This window comes from Chiloscyllium plagiosum, unplaced genomic scaffold (assembly GCF_037043375.1).
Source record: "Chiloscyllium plagiosum isolate Xiang-an unplaced genomic scaffold, Cpla_swu_hap1 HiC_scaffold_3, whole genome shotgun sequence".
NCBI lineage: Eukaryota > Metazoa > Chordata > Chondrichthyes > Orectolobiformes > Hemiscylliidae > Chiloscyllium > Chiloscyllium plagiosum.
This window is the reverse complement of record NW_028270141.1, coordinates 21,668,091-21,686,462: the sequence shown is the minus strand read 5'-3', so window position 1 is coordinate 21,686,462 and position 18,372 is coordinate 21,668,091. Positions and strand designations below refer to the sequence as shown.

The 18,372-nt window shown below is 40.8% G+C and overlaps 1 protein-coding gene across 4 annotated transcripts in view; it reads left to right on the top strand.

Moving 5' to 3' along the window:
* LOC122541510 (membrane-bound glycerophospholipid O-acyltransferase 2-like) overlaps nt 1–18,372 on the top strand; it is a 127,553-nt gene that overhangs the window by 94,880 nt on the left and 14,301 nt on the right. For all 4 annotated transcript variants that reach the window (XM_043678334.2, XM_087977896.1, XM_087977900.1 and 1 more), the window contains exons 6-10: nt 6,582–6,636; nt 13,038–13,221; nt 14,775–14,967; nt 17,037–17,140; nt 17,965–18,029. In XM_043678334.2, the coding sequence (XP_043534269.1) occupies nt 6,582–6,636; nt 13,038–13,221; nt 14,775–14,967; nt 17,037–17,140; nt 17,965–18,029 (601 nt within the window). The remainder of the gene's footprint in view (nt 1–6,581; nt 6,637–13,037; nt 13,222–14,774; nt 14,968–17,036; nt 17,141–17,964; nt 18,030–18,372) is intronic.

The window sequence follows — 18,372 nt, the reverse complement described above, 5'->3', positions numbered from 1 at the left end:
CCAAACAGTGTCTTGGACATTCCTGAAAATCTTTGACCTCAGGTAGTCACAAGGTCAAGAGTGCTATGTTGTTGCAAAGGAAATTGCTTATTTCTGATTAGTATTTAGTGACATTTTGGTTTGTATTAATTTCCTCTATCATTTGTGGGTTTTTTTCCCTGAAGTGGTCTGACAAAACTTCTTTTTTGGCTTATCAAACACAGTGCTCAAATCTCTGCCAGTTACGGACTTAGGAACAGAATATAAAGTCGCTGCATTTATATTGCATCTCTTCAGAAATGGCATTCCATTTCCCTAATTGTGCAGCACCAGGACTCAAAATCTTAACATGTGGCACTTCGCTGAAATATTCAGATTTTGGTTGAAGCTTTTCATCTTGCGTTCAGGCTGACAAACGCAAGAATGTCAAATTTCAAATGATTACAACATCTTATCCTAAAAGGAAAGAGCGTACTGATTGGTTGGCAAATTGTTTCTTGTTGGCCAAGGCATTGCAATTGGGAAAGTAATGTCTGCTCAGATGAGGAATATGATAGACACCTGAAAGTGCTCAAGGATGCCCTTATAAGAACAGGATACGACACTCAATTCATTGACCGCCAATTCTGATGGGCCACAGCGAGAAACCATAATGACCTCAGGAGACAGATGTTGGCTGCAACCGATTAGGGTACCCCTCATTGTCCAGTACTTCCTGGGAGCCGAAAAACTATCCCATGTTGCAGGCTGCGAAGAACATCTTATCGATGAGGATGCGCACCTCCCTAAGGACTTCCCCATGCCTCCACTTCCCTCCTTTTAAACAACCACCAAACCTTAAACTCATTGTTCGCAGCAAACTGCCCAGCCTTCAGGACAACATGGACCACAAAACCGTGCAACCCTGTCACGGCAGCCACTGCAAGATGTGTCAGAGTGTTGACACGCATATCACCATTACATGTGGGTACACCAACCACGATGTATGCAGTAGGTATTCTTGTGACTTGGCCAATGTTGTCTATCTCACACTGCACGCAAGGTTGCCCTGAGGCATGGTACATTGGCGAGACCAAGCAGATGCTACAACAATGGATGAATGGACACAGCACAACAATCGCCAGTCAGGAGTGTTCCCTCCTAGTCAGGGAACACTGCAGCAGTCCGGGACATTCAGTCTCGGACCTTCGGGTGATCTTTCTCCAAGGTGGACTTTGGGACAAGCAACAACGCAAAGTGACCAAGCAGAGGCTGATAGCCAAGTTTGATACCCATGGGTATGGCCTCCAACCGGGACCTTGGGTTCATGTCTCACTACAGGTGACCCCACTATACTATGCTCTCTCGCTCTCTCTCTCTCTCTCTCTCTCTCTCTCTCTCTCTCTCTCTCTCTCTCTCTCTCTCTCTCTCTCTCTCTCTCTCTCTCTCTCTCTCTCTCTCGTGCATGCGCGCATACACACTTACATACTCTGTTACTCATGCAGACCCCACACAAGCACTCTCTCATAAGCACACATGCAGCCCCTGCACACTCATCCACGCATGCACCATCTTACAGGCTTATACCCATCACATTCTCACACATACTTGACCAAGCTTACACACATTCATATGCACTCACGCATGCATGTGCACACTCAATCACTCACACTGTCTCTCCTGCACGCGCACACAGGAGTTTATGGGGTGAATTTATATTTGCAGAATTACATTTTACTTTGCTCAAAAACTGTATAGGTCCATGTAAGATTCTGTAAGTCCTACTTTAGAACCAGTCTCACTCAACATTTGGACACAGACAGACTTTAACCTCCACCTTTTAAGGCATTCTGGGCTGAGATGGCACCTAATTGTGAGGAAAGCGAAAGCTATTTTGAGAACGTAACTTAAAATGAGTTCTGAGGTTTACATATTGAAGAACTGGAACTAACCTATGCCATTCTAAAAGATGAAAGACTTAATCTGAATGTATTTAATATATCATTACAGCTTGATGACACTGTAACGCTTTTGCTATAAATTGTATGTCTTATGGTCTTGTTCTCCACAACCATCTGATGAAAGAGCAGTGCTCCGAAAGCTAATGCTTCCAAAAAAACCTTTTGGACTATAACCTGGTGGTTTGTGATTTTTAACTTTGTCCACCCCAGTCCAACACCAGCACCTCCAAATCAGGAAGGTAATAGGCAACTTTACATTCTGAGCTCTCTGATAATTCTAAGCTAAAAGATTTGAAAGTTTTCCTTTTTACAGAGAATGGATTCCTGTGTATGAATGTATGTTGCTTCAAACATGTACAAGTGAGCTACATTTTGAGCTTGACTGAGACTGCAGTTAGGCAGCCTATGGTTGCAAAATCAAAAGCAATGCTTACTGTGAAATTTGATTGCTCAGTTGGGTGTCACTGGCTGAACAAGTCTGAATGCACAAATAACTGTACTGAAAACCAATTTAAGATTCTGTAGCTCAAAACATGGGTTTGTTTACACTACAAGAGATCTAAACCATCTTCTAGAATCTGTCGTCTGCAAACGGAAGGAAGATGTTCGAGCCTTATGCCTCTTTTTTCCTGTTGCTTTCTCCAGGGAAATATTTTGACCAACCAACATTCCTCTTCTCTCCTGCACTGTTTAAAAAAAAAATGACTGTGTGTGGTAGTGTGAAATTTGGTGTTCTTGTTGGTTCTGATGAATGCAAAATGATAAGCTTTAGCTACATTTCACTCTCATCAGCACTATCAGTAGTTTAGCCTTTTGTGGGGAATAAAAGTCCACAATTGATTCCCTTCATATAGGAGTGATTGTTTGGTGAAAGGATGTTTGTTTTAAAACTGAAGTCCGAGAAGGTCATGCGCAGTCATTTGCTAAAGAGTATGATTGTCCTCCTAGGAAACTCTGTACCACTATTCATGGGTTCTATGTGCTCTTGTGTCGCTGATGAGCCCAATCCTCGAGCTGCATCTCTGATCATACGTTCAACAAGTGTTTCCAGGAAGTGGAATTGGTCCTTGTCCCTTAAATCCTTTTTCAAGTTCCTTTTCTGTATTTCCTCTTTTTGGTGGGTGTTGTCAAAGAATTGTCCCTTTTGTAAAGGTATTTGCTCTAAGTTGGTTTCTTCTGAATGACCGATGTTGCATACCTTGAGGGAAGTCTTTAGGGAGTCTTTGAAATCCTTCTATTATTTTTCTCTCATTCAAGTGCCTTCCTTGAGCTGGGCAAAAATGATTAACTTTGGCAGTTGGAGCTCCCATCCTCTGCACATGACAATAGGAAAAATCTTGGGGCTGATGACACACTTCCCTGCTTGACCTCAAAGGATTCTGTCATATTGTTGGTGAGGATCATTGCCAGCATCTTGCCATGGAGGAGATTGAGGATGTTGATGAATTTCACTGGACAGCCAGCCTTTGACATGTTTCAAAGTTTGTGAGAAGATTTGTAGCTCAGGTGCTCGTTGTTGTGGTTCTGTTCGCCGAGCTGGGAATTTGTGTTGCATACGTCCCCTGTCTAGGTGACATCCTCAGTGCTTGGGAGCCTCCTGTGAAGCGCTTCTGTGATCTTTCCTCCGACATTTGTAGTGGTTTGAATCTGCCACTTCCGGTTGTCAGTTCCAGCTGTCCATTGCAGTGGACGGTATATTGGGTCCAGGTCGATGTGCTTATTGATTGAATCTGTGGATGAGTGCCATGCCTCTAGGAATTCCCTGGCTGTTCTCTGTTTGGCTTGTCCTATAATAGTGTTATAGGACAGTATAATGGAGAATTCACCACAAAGGTATACAGCAAAGCCACACACACAGACCAAGTCCTGAACTACGAAAGCAACCACCCTAACACACACAAATGAAGTTGCATCAAGACACTATTCAAAAGGGCCACAACACACTGCAGTACACCAGAACTGCAAAAAGAGGAAGAAGAACACCTATACAATGTATTCGCCAAAAACGGATACCCGCGCAATTTCATCAACAGATGCCTAAGGGAAAGACAACGGAACGAGGACATGCCGCAACCCAAAGGACTAGCCACACTACCATACATCAAGAACATTTCCGAACTGACAGCCAGACTATTGCGACCACTAGGACTCATAACAGCACACAAACCAACAGCACTCTCAGACAACAACTCACCAGGACAAAGGACCCGATACCCAGCATGAGCAAAACCAATGTAGAGTACAAAATCCCATGCAAGGACTGCACAAAACACTACATAGGACAAACAGGAAGACAGCTAACGATCCGCATCCATGAACACCAACTAGCCACGAAATGACATGACCAGCTATCCTTAGCCACATGCGCAGATGACAAACAACATGAATTCGACTGGGACAACACTACTATTATAGGACAAGCCAAACCGAGAACAACCAGGGAATTCCTAGAGGCATGGCACTCATCCACAGATTCAATCAATAAGCACATCGACCTGGACCCAATATACCGACCACTGCAACGGACAGCTGGAACTGACAACTGGAAGCGGCAGATTCAAACCACTACAAATGCCGGAGGAAAGATCACAGAAGCGCTTCACAGGAGGCTCCCAAGCACTGAGGATGTCACCTAGACAGGGGATGAAACGTCTGCAACACAAATTTGACATGGTCTTCTATAGCACTTTCCAAAAGCCTTGGTCAGTTTGAAGACTGTGTAGAGTGGTTGGTGTTCCTGGCATTTTCCTTGAAAGCCCAGCAGTGATGGAGAGTAGAAAGATTCCTCAGTGGTTCTCACAGCAGCCCAATTTGTCTCCTTTCTTGAAAATGGTGGAAAATGGTGAGCAGGGATTTCTTCTTTGTCCCAGATTTTCAGGAGCAGTTGATGGAGATGACGACCAAGCTGTGCTTCTTCAAGTTTGAAAATCTCTGCTGGAATCCCTTCGACTCCTGTGGCTTTTCAGTTGTCTTTGTGTCTAATGGCAGCTTCAACATCTGGCACACAAGGTCAAAGTGCAAGATCATCTTTGGGGAGTTGGGGATTTCCTCAAACCTGTCGTCATTGGTGATTGTGTCCCCATTTAGGAGTTCTTTTGAAGTGTTCTCTCCATTGGAAACTGATGTTTTCTATGTAGCTTAAAATGGTTCCATCCTGACTCCACATCAGATGGAGGCCAAGATGTTGGGTCCATGTATTGCCTTGCTGGCACTGAAGAAAACCCAGGTGCCGTGCTTGTCAGCAAGGAGTTGCAACTGTTAAGTTTTCTCAGTCTTGCATTGTTACTTATTTGAAAAAATCACTTGAAATTAGGTACTGTGTTAATGACACAAATCTGTTTGAATTTTAGTATGCAGCTTTGGTCCTGGTGCTGATCACCACCAAAATTTAAACATTTTCAAACCTGCAGCAACCATCTACCATTCAGCATTTGGGTGTTGATTGAATGCCACCCAGATGTTTCATTTCAAGACCTCATCTGGGAGCCCCTGAGCCTCTTGAGTATGTACAGGAGTTATTGAAAATCACCACTGTAGAGATTTCCCTCCTGTGGAGAGAAAGCAGGTTCAGTGACCCGGGTTCAGTGACATTTCAGGTTCAGTGACCCGGGTTCTAAAGTTGGGTCCGGTGTTCTGAAGAAGGGTCACTGGACCTGAAATGTTAATTCTGATTTCTCTCCACAAATGCTAACAAACCAGCTGAGTTTTTCCAGCAATGTCTGAAATTTATGACTATCTGCTTACTGAGGAGGTTTTCAAATTGACCATCTTTTGTTGATACCAGTAGGGTTAATAAGGGCAGATTTGAGAAATTTCTACATGTTTTAAATAAAAATTAAATCCCTGAAATGTTGACTACTGTATACCAATGAAACCAGCAACTACATCTGATTTGGAGATGCCGGTGTTGGACTGGGGTGTACAAAGTTTAAAAATCACACAACACCAGGTTATAGTCCAACAGGTTTAATTGGCTGCTTCCAGGTAAACCTGCTGGACTATAACCTGGTGTTGTGTGATTTTTAACTGAGCAACTAGATCAGTATTGTTCGTCTTTCTCATGAACAAAAACTCCTCTTTATTTCCAGCTTTTAAAATAAAATGTCACCATATTCCCATTTCTGTATTCTAACATTTCTTCCCCTGTAAAGAAGAGCAAAACTGGGCAGCACAATTGTGCTGGGGTATGGGAAATTTGTGAATATTCAAAATGTAATTTAATTTTAACTTGAACTACAATGTGCAGTGAGAATTGTGCCTGGTTCTTGATTGCACCTAAGACCGTTTGATTCAGTTTTTAGTTTTCATGGTTTTCGTATGAAGAGGGCTTTAAAGAAGCAGGATGGCTATGTTCTGCAATTTTCTTGGGCCCTGAATATATGTGAATTTTGTTTTTTACATTTTTAAAAAATGTTCTTGCATATGTTAATGCCATTTGCAGGAATATTGATATGTTATTTTTCAGCAAGATCGATGTAAATACTGATATAATTGTCACACTTTTTAATATAAGCATGATCCATGAAATTCTGGTCAAATGTATATTTTATATGACTTTAATATTTCGAGAGTTGTCTTGGATTGTTTTTGTCTCTATCATGCACTGATATTAATGGGTGTCAAGTGTTTCTTTGTTAATTAGCTCATCTACATCTGTCTTAGGAATGGCAAGAAAAGAAGAGCATCTGACACCGGTTCAAAAATCCTTAGCTGTTCGGTAAGTGGCTGCAGTACTAGTTTTTCCAGTTTTGAGCAACTATTGTTAATGTTGGTTATGAAATATGCATGGTTCCTTTGCCAGAATAGTTACTATCTCTTACAACATATAGGGAACCTATGCATATCTTGCTGTAAGTGATGTTTCACACTTAATGCCCAACAAGAGAAATTATGCATTGATTCTAATTCATAGGTGTGCAATAAGATATGAAGAAAGTGATGCAGATGCTGGAGATCAGAGTCGAGACTGTGGTGCTGGAAAAGCGCAGCAGGTCAGGCAGCATCCGAGGAGCAGGAGAATTGATGTTTTGGGCAAGAGCCCTTCATCAGGAATGAAGGAAGGGAGCCGAGGGGAAGAAGGCATAAATGAGGGGTGTGGGACTGGGAGAAGGTAGATGAGAGTGTGATAGGTCGACTGAGGTGGGGGTAATGGTGATAGGTCAGAGAGGAGGGTGGGGCAGATACGTGGGATGGAAGATTGACAGGTCACGAGGGTGGTGCTGATTTGGAAGGTTGGAACTAGGATAAGGTGGGAGGAGGAGAAATGAGGAAACTGTTGAAATCCACATTGATACTATGTGGTTGGAGGGTCCCAAGTGAAAGGTAAGGCATTCTTTCTCCAGGGATCAGGTGGTTAGTGTGTGGTGATGGAGGAGGCCCAGGACTTGCATGTCCTTGGTGGAGTGGGAGGGGGAGTTGAAGTGTTCGGCCACGGGGCGGTGGGGTTTGTTGGTGCAGGTGTCCCGGGGATGTTCTCTGAATCATCCTGCAAGTGGGAGACCACATTGGGAGCAACGGATACAGTAAATAATGTGTTGGGGTGCAGGTAAAACTCTGATGGATGTGGAAGGCTCCTCTGGGGCCTTGGACGGAGGTGTGGGTGCAGGTTTTGCAATTCCTGCACTGGCAGAGGAAGGTGCTGGGAGGGTGGGTTGTTGGGGAGTGTGGACCCGACGAGAACCACGGAGGGAATGGTCTTTAAGGAAAGTGGATAGGGGAGGGAGGGAAATTATATCTCCGGTGGTGGGGTCATTTGTAGGTAGCGGAAATGGTGAAGGATGATGCAATGTATATGGAGGTTGGTGGGGTGGAAGGTGAGGACTGGGGTTTTCTGTCCTTGTTGCGGTTGGAGGGGTAGGGTTCTAGGGCGGAGGTGCAGGAAGTGGATGAGATGCACTGGAAGGCATTGTCGACCACGTGGGAGGGGAAATTGCGGTCTTTGAATAAAGAAGCCATCTGATGTGTTCTGTGGTGGAATTGTTCCTCCTGGGAGCAGATGTGGTGGAGGATTTGGGAATAAGGGAATGGCCTTTTTACAGGAGGCAGGGTGGGAGGAAGTGTAGTCCAAGTAGCTATGGGAGTCTGTGTGATTGTAGAAGATGTCAATCTATCACCATTGATGGAGATGGGAGAGGTCCAGGAATGGGAGGGAGGTGTCTGAGATGGTCCAGGTGAACTTAAGGTCCGGGTGGAATATGTATGCCACTGGTATCCGATTTGAACAGTCACATAAGAGTGTTTGTTTAAAATACGTTAAAATGATTTCACTGTCCTAGCGCTGCAGTTGCTTAAATTAATAATTTTCTTCAAATACTGAAGAAAAGCTGAGTTGTCTGCATATATTTTCATTTATGCATGATTCTGCTTTACTGAATCATAAAAATATATTACGAATAAGCTCACAGTTTAGACCAACGTACAGATAGTGGTGCAGAATTTTTATCTTGCCTTTAGTTTTTGTTTTCTTCTTTCTCTCCTCCCATTTATACAGCCAGCCAGGTTTTGGCATTTCTCGTTTTTTTTGTCTGTTCACTGGAATTGTACTTGAACTGTCTTCAGAAGTTTCTGAACATCAGGTATCCTAGGCCCAACCATCTTCAGCTGCTTCATCATTGACTTTCTCTCCATCATAAGGTCAGAAATGGGAATGTTTGCTGATTGTGCAACACCATTCATGACTCTTCAGATACTGAAGCGGTCCATATTAGATGCATTAAGACCTGGACAATGTCCAAGCTTGGGCTGACAAGTGACAAGTAACATTCGTGCCACTGACCTTTTTGACATTCAATGATGTTACCATACAAACAATATCTTAGGGGTTACCACTGACCAGAAACTCAACTGGACTAGCCATATAAAATATACTGTCTACAAGAGCAAGTCAGAGGTTTGGAATACTGCAGCAAGTAACTCAACACTGAATCCCCAAAGCAAGTCCACTATCTACAAGGCACAAATCGAGAGTGTGATGGAATACTCCCCAGTTGCTTGGTGAGTACAGCTCCAACACCATTCAGGACAAGGCAGCATTTTTGTTTTTGGCACCACACCTCAAAATATCCACTCACTCCACCATTGACACTCAACACACACTGCTGCTACAGTCTACAATATACAATGCAGAAATACATCAAAGATTCTTAGACGGAGCCTTCTAAACTCATGACCACTTCCAGCTGGAAGGACAAGAGCAACAGACCCATGAGAACACCACTATTTACAAGTTCCCCTCCAAGCCACTCAATGAATTCAGAAATATATTGTCCTTCCTTTACAATTGTTGGGTCAAAGTCCAAGAATTCCTTCCCTAACAGCATTGTACATCTACTTGTAGCACATGGACTGCAATAGTTCAAGAAGGCAGCTCACTACCAACTTCTCAAGGGCTACTAGAGATGAGCTACGAATGCTGGCCAGTCAGCGATACTCTCTTTCCCATGAGTGAATTTTTTAAAAAAATAGGACAAAGTGACAGACTCCAGTGCTAACATGAACTTGCATGCTAACAATTTACACCATATGAAGACTTCCAGAACTGAGTTGGGCCGATCATGTAGTGAAGAACACTTATGCTCAATTGTCAAAGTAAATCCTCCATAGCAAGCTTCTATCAGGGGGTGTGTTGTCACAGGAGTGAAAGGAACTGTTGCAAGCAATCACCATACCTAAGGCAGAGAGAAAATGCAAGGAGATAAAACGCAGGATCAGCAACTCATCCAGAATTGTTTGTGATATCCTGTCCTACTTATGGCAGAGCTTTCTGGTGCAGATTGGCCTAGTCTACATATACACCAAAGCCTCCTCAACATTTTTGATCATAAAGATGATCATCTTTGCCTCAAAAAACAAATTAGGAAGCTCATTATTTGAACCTGAATGCTGTTTGAATTCAACCTGTTTAAAAAACACTTATACGTTGATAACCTTTTACTGCTGGAAAACAATAAGTGTTGCAACAGGTACTTTATATTGACTTGATTATAAATTTCATTTGCAGTTTCCTGTATTTTGAGGGTGAATCATTACCATAAACTAGTGTGTACTCTTGTGCAATTCTGTTCAAAAAGTGCTTCATTTTCTTAGGTCAGAATTTTGTGATTACAGCTACATTTGTGAGCAAATCGTGCATATCATCCAAGGACCAATCATAATTAAAATGGAAAAATAGTTTTTGACTGGTTTTCAGAGCTCCAGGTTAGCAAAGCTATTCTCATTTCTTCCACCACCAACAACTTGTTCTTGGGATGTGGATGAAGCTAGGAACCCCAGATTTATTATTTTACATCCCTACGTGACCTGAGATTCTGTTGTGCTGATGTAGTCAAGAACATGGCCTAGATGTCTAACATACCAGAAAATTGGTCCCAGTATGGTTCATACGTTTGTCCCAACAGTACAGCTCCAGTTTTTGTCAATATTGATGCCAGAGATACCAATTTTTCCTATACCAATCTTTTGAACCATACATTCAACTGTAATTTATCCTGTTATTGTTCACTTGTACCTCGGGTAGTAATCGAGATTTCTTTTTGTCTTTTTAAAATTTTAGCTGAACTGCTCATCCCTAAGCAAATCTTTTCTCCCAGTCCTATATGCATCATTGACAAGACTACTGAATCTCCCTCCCCTTCCAATGGAAGCCCTGAATCAGCACGTGTTTAGAATTTGAGAATGTTGGGAAAATTAGGAATTCAATATTAGCCTGTGCTACACTATTGGTAGCTGTTTCTTTGTAACTGAATTCGTGTCAAGGTAAAGAATCATGAATGTTTGATGAAAAAGAGCAGCAGCTGTCTGTGTGTCTCAGCTCCTATTTCTAGTTCTGCTGATTTTTTTTTTTCCCCTGGTTGAATTTCAGTAGCTTGCATATTTTAAAAAGCTCTTTTTAATGTTACCATTTTTTTCATTGGTGATAAACATATTATTTGAGTTCAAGCTGACAGCTCTTCGACAATCCAGAATTACAGTTTTCAAAGTTGTCAGTGGTGGTGCTAACCCGAACAGGAAATATCCCGATAAGGGGAATAGTTTTTTTTTTATTAGGTGATCTTAATCTAAAGAATAAGAAAGGGAATGGGTTGATTGAAGTTGTGTCTGAGTTTTGTGAAGTTGGCTTTATGAGAAAGGAGTACCTAAAAGGCCCTGGAAAAGGATGTCTTTGCCCACACCATCTATTAATAGTCCTGCTATCCATGCAGGGAGTCAGTAAAAGTGTATTGGATTTTTTTCCCGCAAGATGCAATACCTAGCTTTGAAAGTAGCTCTGAAATCCCATAGGTTTTCATGATAGCTACAAAAAAAGTTAGAGAAAAGAGAGGTTAATGCCGTTCAAATGTTTGAGATTAAACACATCAATTTTGAACATCTTTAATACGGATGGAATACATTTGTTTGGTGTGATATTCCTGGAAATATAACAATCTCTGCTTGGTAGATTTGATGTAGGATCACCGTGTTGGGTTTTCATGGAATTGGTGAATTCTGTTATCTGAAAACATTTAAAATTACCCTGATTCCCAGCACTGCAAAATGTTTATGGATTAGTGAGCCCACATCCTGATCCTGTATCTGCTTGCCTCCATTTTGGGGTAGATATCTCCAAAATTCCTCCCTGTAAGTTTTGTTGAACCAGGCCAACTATTTGAAGGCTTTGTGCATCACCCTTCAGCTGTCATGGGCCATAGTCTGAAAAGAGAGAATTCTTTTTTGAAAGAGATTCTTCAAAGTATCTTACCCACATCTCCCAACCATCCAGTGCCCACACCAACTCATCGCACTTGCATGCCCATTCATCCAGTATGCACTCTGTGTAGAACCACTGTAGTAACCAATGGCAAGTGTGGAAAACCTTTAAAAAGAAACTCTTCAGGATCCTTAAAAAGTGTGATGCTTTTTATATGACATAAAGGAGCCAATAAACCTGACATTTTTTTAAAAATCAAAAGAATGTACAAGCATTTTACTTACCTGTTTATCTTGTGTAAATAACTGAGTAATTGACAAAATAAAAATCTGAGAAAAGCTGCTTTTCATTAGACTGTTGAAACTACACACATAAGAAAAAGTTTGATTAAAGAAATATATAAATGACTAGACAAGCTTTTCCACACATGCCATTTGTTCCTACAGGATTCATTGGTTCTATATTTGTGTGAATGTGCCTATGTCTATAGAAAATCATAGCACTTTGTAGGGAGGGGCCATTGGAAGTTGGTGGAGTGCATGACTTTCCAAGAAGGATAGCAGTAAAAATTTTGGGTAGTTTAACAACGGTGATGGGAATGGAGGATAGGAGAGGCCATTGGATGTGGGTGAAGGCATAGGTTGTTGAGCGTTGGCATGAACGGGGAGTGGGTAGAAAGGTGAAAGCTCAAGGTCTGAATATTGAATAAAACAATTGGGATTATGTCTGGAGAATAGAAGAATGCTTTTTAACCAGCAGCCAGTTTTCGGCTACCTCTGTACCCACCTCCAAACTGTTTCTAGGGGTAGTGGCCTATTCCAGCTAATACCCAATCCTGCACCAGTAAAATGGATAAATTTAGTGTGACCATTTATGACTCTTGCTCATGTAACTGAGATACCAAACACTTCTTCTCTATTAAAACGTGCTGAGGAAGATTAAAAATTATCCCTCTATATACCTAGCATTGTACATTCTTGATTTGAATTTGTATCTTCTTAAACTGTTTTTAAATTTCATTAGAGTTTCATACTGCCTTAATCTCTTCCTTTTGTAGGTGCTGGCACAATTTGATTAATCTGAAAGTTCACATTTTGGATTTTCCAAACAAAATTTCTTGGCAAGAACTGTTATACTGCAAATGATGTGACCCAAATGTAGCTAGTTTGATATGAAATTAAACTTGAAAAATTCTGAAATTTTTAGAAATATAAAACTTACATTCTTTACAAGATTCTCAACTTGTCAGCTTTGTATTCGGCATGCTTCTTTCCACCCACCAGTTTTTACTGAAAGAATCTTATTTAATATTCATTCAGCTTTAAGAAAATATTGAGTTTCCTTTATTGAAGTTGTTGAAAGTATTGTGTAGGGATAAATATGGGTTTGCTCACTGCTATTCAGCTTTTGTTTTTCCTGATTCTGAATTTCAGAACCATGCCAAGTCTACTGGAATACTTAAGCTACAACTGTAATTTCATGGGTATCCTAGCAGGTCCATTATATACATATAAAGACTATTTGGCTTTCATTGAAGGCAGGACATTGCATGTGAAGTGCACAGAAGTAAATGGAAAAGTAAATGGACAATGTGGAAAAAGTGAACCTTCACCTGTGGTAAGTTTTAACTGATATTTCATCAGAAAATTTCACTCTTGTAACGCAACAAACTGGTAAAGTTAGTCTATTTTTTACATTTATTTGTATCACCTGATTTAATTTGCTGTTCAGTTAGCTGTTCTTGTAGTCTGCTTTAGATAAACTCAAAATGATAAATAATGTTATTATAAGAGCTAGGTAAGTATGTAAACATTAAAATGTTTGCTATAGGTCTGTATTCAGTAAAGTCTTGGAGTTTCTTTTGTTATTCAAATTTGCTTTGCCCATTTTTTAAATGTCATTGTTAATCCAAAATGCCCACCCTTTGCCAGTAAGCGGCCTGATTAGTTCAGTTGAAGATTCTTGATATTTTCTAATTAACCTCTTCAGAGATGTTACTGATAACCTCTAGAGTAAATGGGGCTTGAACCCAGTTCTCCTGGCTCAGAGGGAGGAACAGTGCCACTATCTCAGTGCCACAAATGCCCAGAAATTGAACTTTCTGATTATTTTAGTTTGGCCTAGAGGTAGGGACACTACCATCACTATAAGAGTCCATCGATTGAAACTTCTACCACAAATTGCATAATGTGCACAGCTTATTGGACACTTCAAATTGAGGTCACTTGAACAACCAGCTGATCTGCCCTTTTTATTTCAATTTTCAAGAACAAAAGAGGATTGTTTGTCATATTAGACAACTTCAGGAAAGAAATTAGAGATGGCTAGGCCATCACCTTTCCACCCACCACCTAGCTGACCCCTATAATACAGGAAAGGGCAGAGCCAAAACTGGGACTGCACCAGAGAGAAAGGCTCACTTTACTCCAACTGTTGCCTGCACAGTAGATGTTATGTAGGCTTTTTCAATCTGTTGGCTAACTGCCATTTTTTCCTTCTAGTCCATCCTTGTAGAATTCTGTCTCTTGAAACTATTCGAAATAATGATTAGAAACTATACCGCAAATATAATTTTGTAAAAACTGTTGAATATACAGTACTTAGATTTTAGAGTCATAGAGATGTACAACATGGAAACAGACTTTTTGGTCCAACTTGTCCATGCCGACGAGATATCCTAGATATATACAGTCCCATTTGCCAGCATTTGGCCCATATCCCTCTAAACCCTTCCTGTTCATATATGCATCCAGATCCCTCTTAAATGGTGTAATTGCCTACTCCACTTCTGGCAGTTCATTCCATACACGTGCCACCCTTTGCATGAAAATGTTGCCCTTTAGTTCCCTTTTAAATCTTTCGCCTCACACTTTAAACCTATGTTCTCTAGTTTTGAACCCCCCCCCCACCAACTCTGAAAACACCTTGTCTATTTAATCTATCCATACCCCTCATGATTTTATAAGCCTCTATAAGGTCACCCCTCAGCCTCCGAATGCTCCAGGGAAAACAGCCCCAGCCTATTCAGCCTCTCCCTATAGCTCAAACCCTCCAAACCTGGCAACATCCTTTTAAGATCTTTTCTGAACCCTTTCAAGTATCACAACACCTTTCCTATAGCCTTTTAAAGAATATTTTTTAATGTTGAACTTCCTTCTGTTTTCTTTCAGGTACCTGTTCTGCACAAGCTCTTTGTTTGTGGGATTGCTTTGTCCTTTCATCTGACAGTTACTAAAGCATTTCCAGTGGAATACAATATTGACGAAACCTTTGTGACTACAGCTTCCTTGACTAGTCGAGTGTTTTACCTGTATTTTTCATTATTAGCAGCTAGGCCAAAGTATTATTTTGCTTGGAATCTTGGTGAGCCTTTTAAATGCTTTTGATGGGCGTTGTCTATTGTGAATGTTTTAAATACTTGAAAGCACTTTTTTCTGTTTGTGGAAGTCTGAATATGTATTTGAATAGTGTAGCTCTACAGGAATGGAACAGTGTAATGGTGACATCAAGTGGTTACAACCATAAAATAGATAAATAGTTGTTTTTAAATCTTTTGGATTTCCTGTTTAGCATAAATTGGTTACTTCAATCTTAATTAGTTGTGATGATTGGATGAGAACTTTTCTGAACAAAGTCTGTTCAGTAGTTGACTTGTTTCAAACTTAACAGGTTTTAATGTTGTATAAATATCAAAAACATTTTGAAATCTTGATCTAGTACTTTTTATGTAGGACTTGAGTATATTATTGCTACTACTGAAATACATAATAACACTGCTAGGTATTAAATATGATTAAATGTTTTCAATATTTTCTGCCTCTTTATGTATGAGGAAGTCTAACATTTTACAGTCCTTTGCTTTGTTTCCAACTTTCCCAATTTTCTTCATCTAGTATAAAATTAATATTCATTATTAATAAAATTAATATCCAACACAAAATTAACTGTTTGAATCATCGAAAATCATGCAATATTTTTAAAATTCTGGATAGTCTTCAGTGGTTCCAGTGATTTTAAAACTGGGAGGAAGTAGGGTAGAAAGAAAAGCAATTGCTCGAGGTGTTATCTCTATTGGGGAGTTAAGAATGAAATCTATGAATAACAGAGGAGAAACATTGGGGAAAATATCATACGGTCAGCTTTGGAGAAATATAAGGAGGTGGAAAAGGAAGAGAAAGGAAAGTTTGCATAAATGGTCAGCTGTGACTTTGATTTTTGCCATTGCAGCAATATAGTGGGCAGATGGCCAAGATTCTTAACATGGCTGTCAGAAGGGATAGGATAACTGAGAAGAAAGGGATCTTGGAAATGAGGTGATAGTTTGATAACAAGGTTGAAGATAGAAAGTTATTTCTAATGTCAGCTAACAAGGGGTCAGCCAGGGGAGGGGAATAGTGAGGAGTTCAGTGGGAATGGAGGTCAAGCAATAAGGCTGGATAAAATGAGCTCAGAGCATGAGGAGCAACGGGGCAAGAGTTGGGTAAAATCACCAAAGTCTACCTGTACCATCAGGCTGCTCCCTCATTAGAGAGGCACGACCGATCATCAGTTTAACCTGAATCATCACACCTTGGGCAAGGGGCAAGGTTGAAAAAGTGGGATCTTTGTGTTAATCTCAGCTGGTATAGGAATTAAGCTTATGCTGTTGGCATCGCTCTGCACCATGCATTCAGACGATTAGGCTAATGGACCCCCACAACAGCTGGGGGCACAGTGGTTAGCACTGCTGCCTCACAGCACCAGAGACCTGGGTTCAATTCCCGCCTCAGGCAACTGTCTGTGGAGTTTGCACATTCTCCCCTGTCTGCGTGGGTTTCCTCTGGGTGCTCCGGTTTCCTCCCACAGTCAAAAAATGTGCAGGTTAGGTGAATTGGCCATGCTAAATTGCCTGTGGTGTTAGGTGAAGGGATAAATGTAGGGGAATGGGTCTGGGTGGGTTGCTGTTCGGAGGGTCGGTGTGGAGTTGTCAGGCCGAAGGGCCTGTTACCATGCTGTAAGTAATCTAATCTAAATGTAATTTGAGTACAAAGACTGGAATTTCCTGAAGAATAAACAGACTTGGTGGGCTTGCCTGGTAGTTTGTGGCTTTCACATGCAAGATAATTTTAATATTTTTGTCATATAGTCCCAAATGAATTAATCTGCAATGGTGGAGAGTTTTTTGAGCAGTGGCCTAATGAGAGTAGCAGCAATAAAATATATGACTTAGCTGGGGTCTAAACTAGGGTGTCTGCTTAGAAGCTCACACTAAGACTGAATCAAAATATCTACATTAAAAAAGCAATCTAATACTGACATTTATACAACGAGGTTAGAGAATTATGTCTTGCTGGAATTTTTGTATGTATATAGTGAAGAAAAACTTTTGGAATTAATTTGTAAAACTTATTTAAACAAGTTATTGTTGTCACATGCAATTTTTTTTTGAACAGCTGATGCTATCAACAATGCTGCAGGATTTGGCTTCAATGGCTATGACGATAAAGGCAATGCTCGTTGGGACTTGATTTCAAATTTAAATATTGTTAACATTGAGGTAAGAATTCTTTGTAGTTGCCGTTTTTAAAACTAGGCAATTATTTAGTTGTAGCAATCCCCATGTTAGGTGTGTACGCTAACCAACTGCACGTTGACCCCACACACACAACAAACATTTCTTTCCAGTAACTGTCCCTGTAACCAAGAGGCTGGGTGTGTTACTCACCAACCTTTTTGTACTCTCTGAAATATATAAAGTAAGAGACGGGAGCAACGTTTGAAATAGAAAAATGTGTTTGAATAATACAATAATTGTCCATTCCACTTCATCTTCTGTGACACATATATTTTGACTACTTGACACATAGCATGCTGACATTCTATGATTGAAATTAACTTGTATTTTGTTTCCATGCTTTCGAGCAAAGAAATTTCCAAGATTGAAAACTCCATTGTTCACCTGAAGTTGTCCCCCACCCTATTTAGGGCTTTCCATTCCCACATTTGACCTATACATATAAAAATAATGTCCATCATGGTGGCTCAGTGGTTAGCACTGCTACCCTCATAGCGACAGGGACCTGGTTTCGATCCCAGTCACTGGCAAATGGATGTGTGGAGTTTGCACATTCTCCGTGTCTGCGTGGGTTTCCTCCAGGTGCTCGCTTTCCTCCCACAGTCCAAAGATGTGATTTGGCCACACTAAATTGCCCATGGTGTTCAGGGATTGTTATGGGAAATGCAGAGCAATAGGGCAAGGGAATGGGGCTGGGTGGGATACTGTTTGGTGGGTCATTGTGGACTTGTTTGGCCAAATGGCCTGTTTCCACACTTGAGGGGTTCTATGATTCTACGATTTTCATGTGTTTTTTTTCCCCACAGTTTGCAACAAGCTTTAAAATGTTCATTGACAATTGGAACATACAGACAGCGCTGTGGTTTAAGAGGTAAAAGTCTTGCCAAGCTGTTTACTTAAGGAGTGACCACTATAGCAACCTTTGGTTGTGTTGGTTCTTATACTGTATTGATAGTCTACAGAACATATTGTTTGCTGTGCTGCAGTTAGAGGATACTGGTCATGTACTATTTCTGTTCTGCAATGTCGGATGATCTTCCATCATGCTACATAAGGAAGAGGCTGATTCAGTTATACTGGAAGCATTCCCAAGTATCTTACCTGTACTCTCCAGACAAAATCTGGTTTGCAATCAAACTGGATACTTTTTGTAATGGGCTAAATTATTAGTTTATTCATAAAGTAGGATTATTTACAGAAGCAACCAGGAGAGG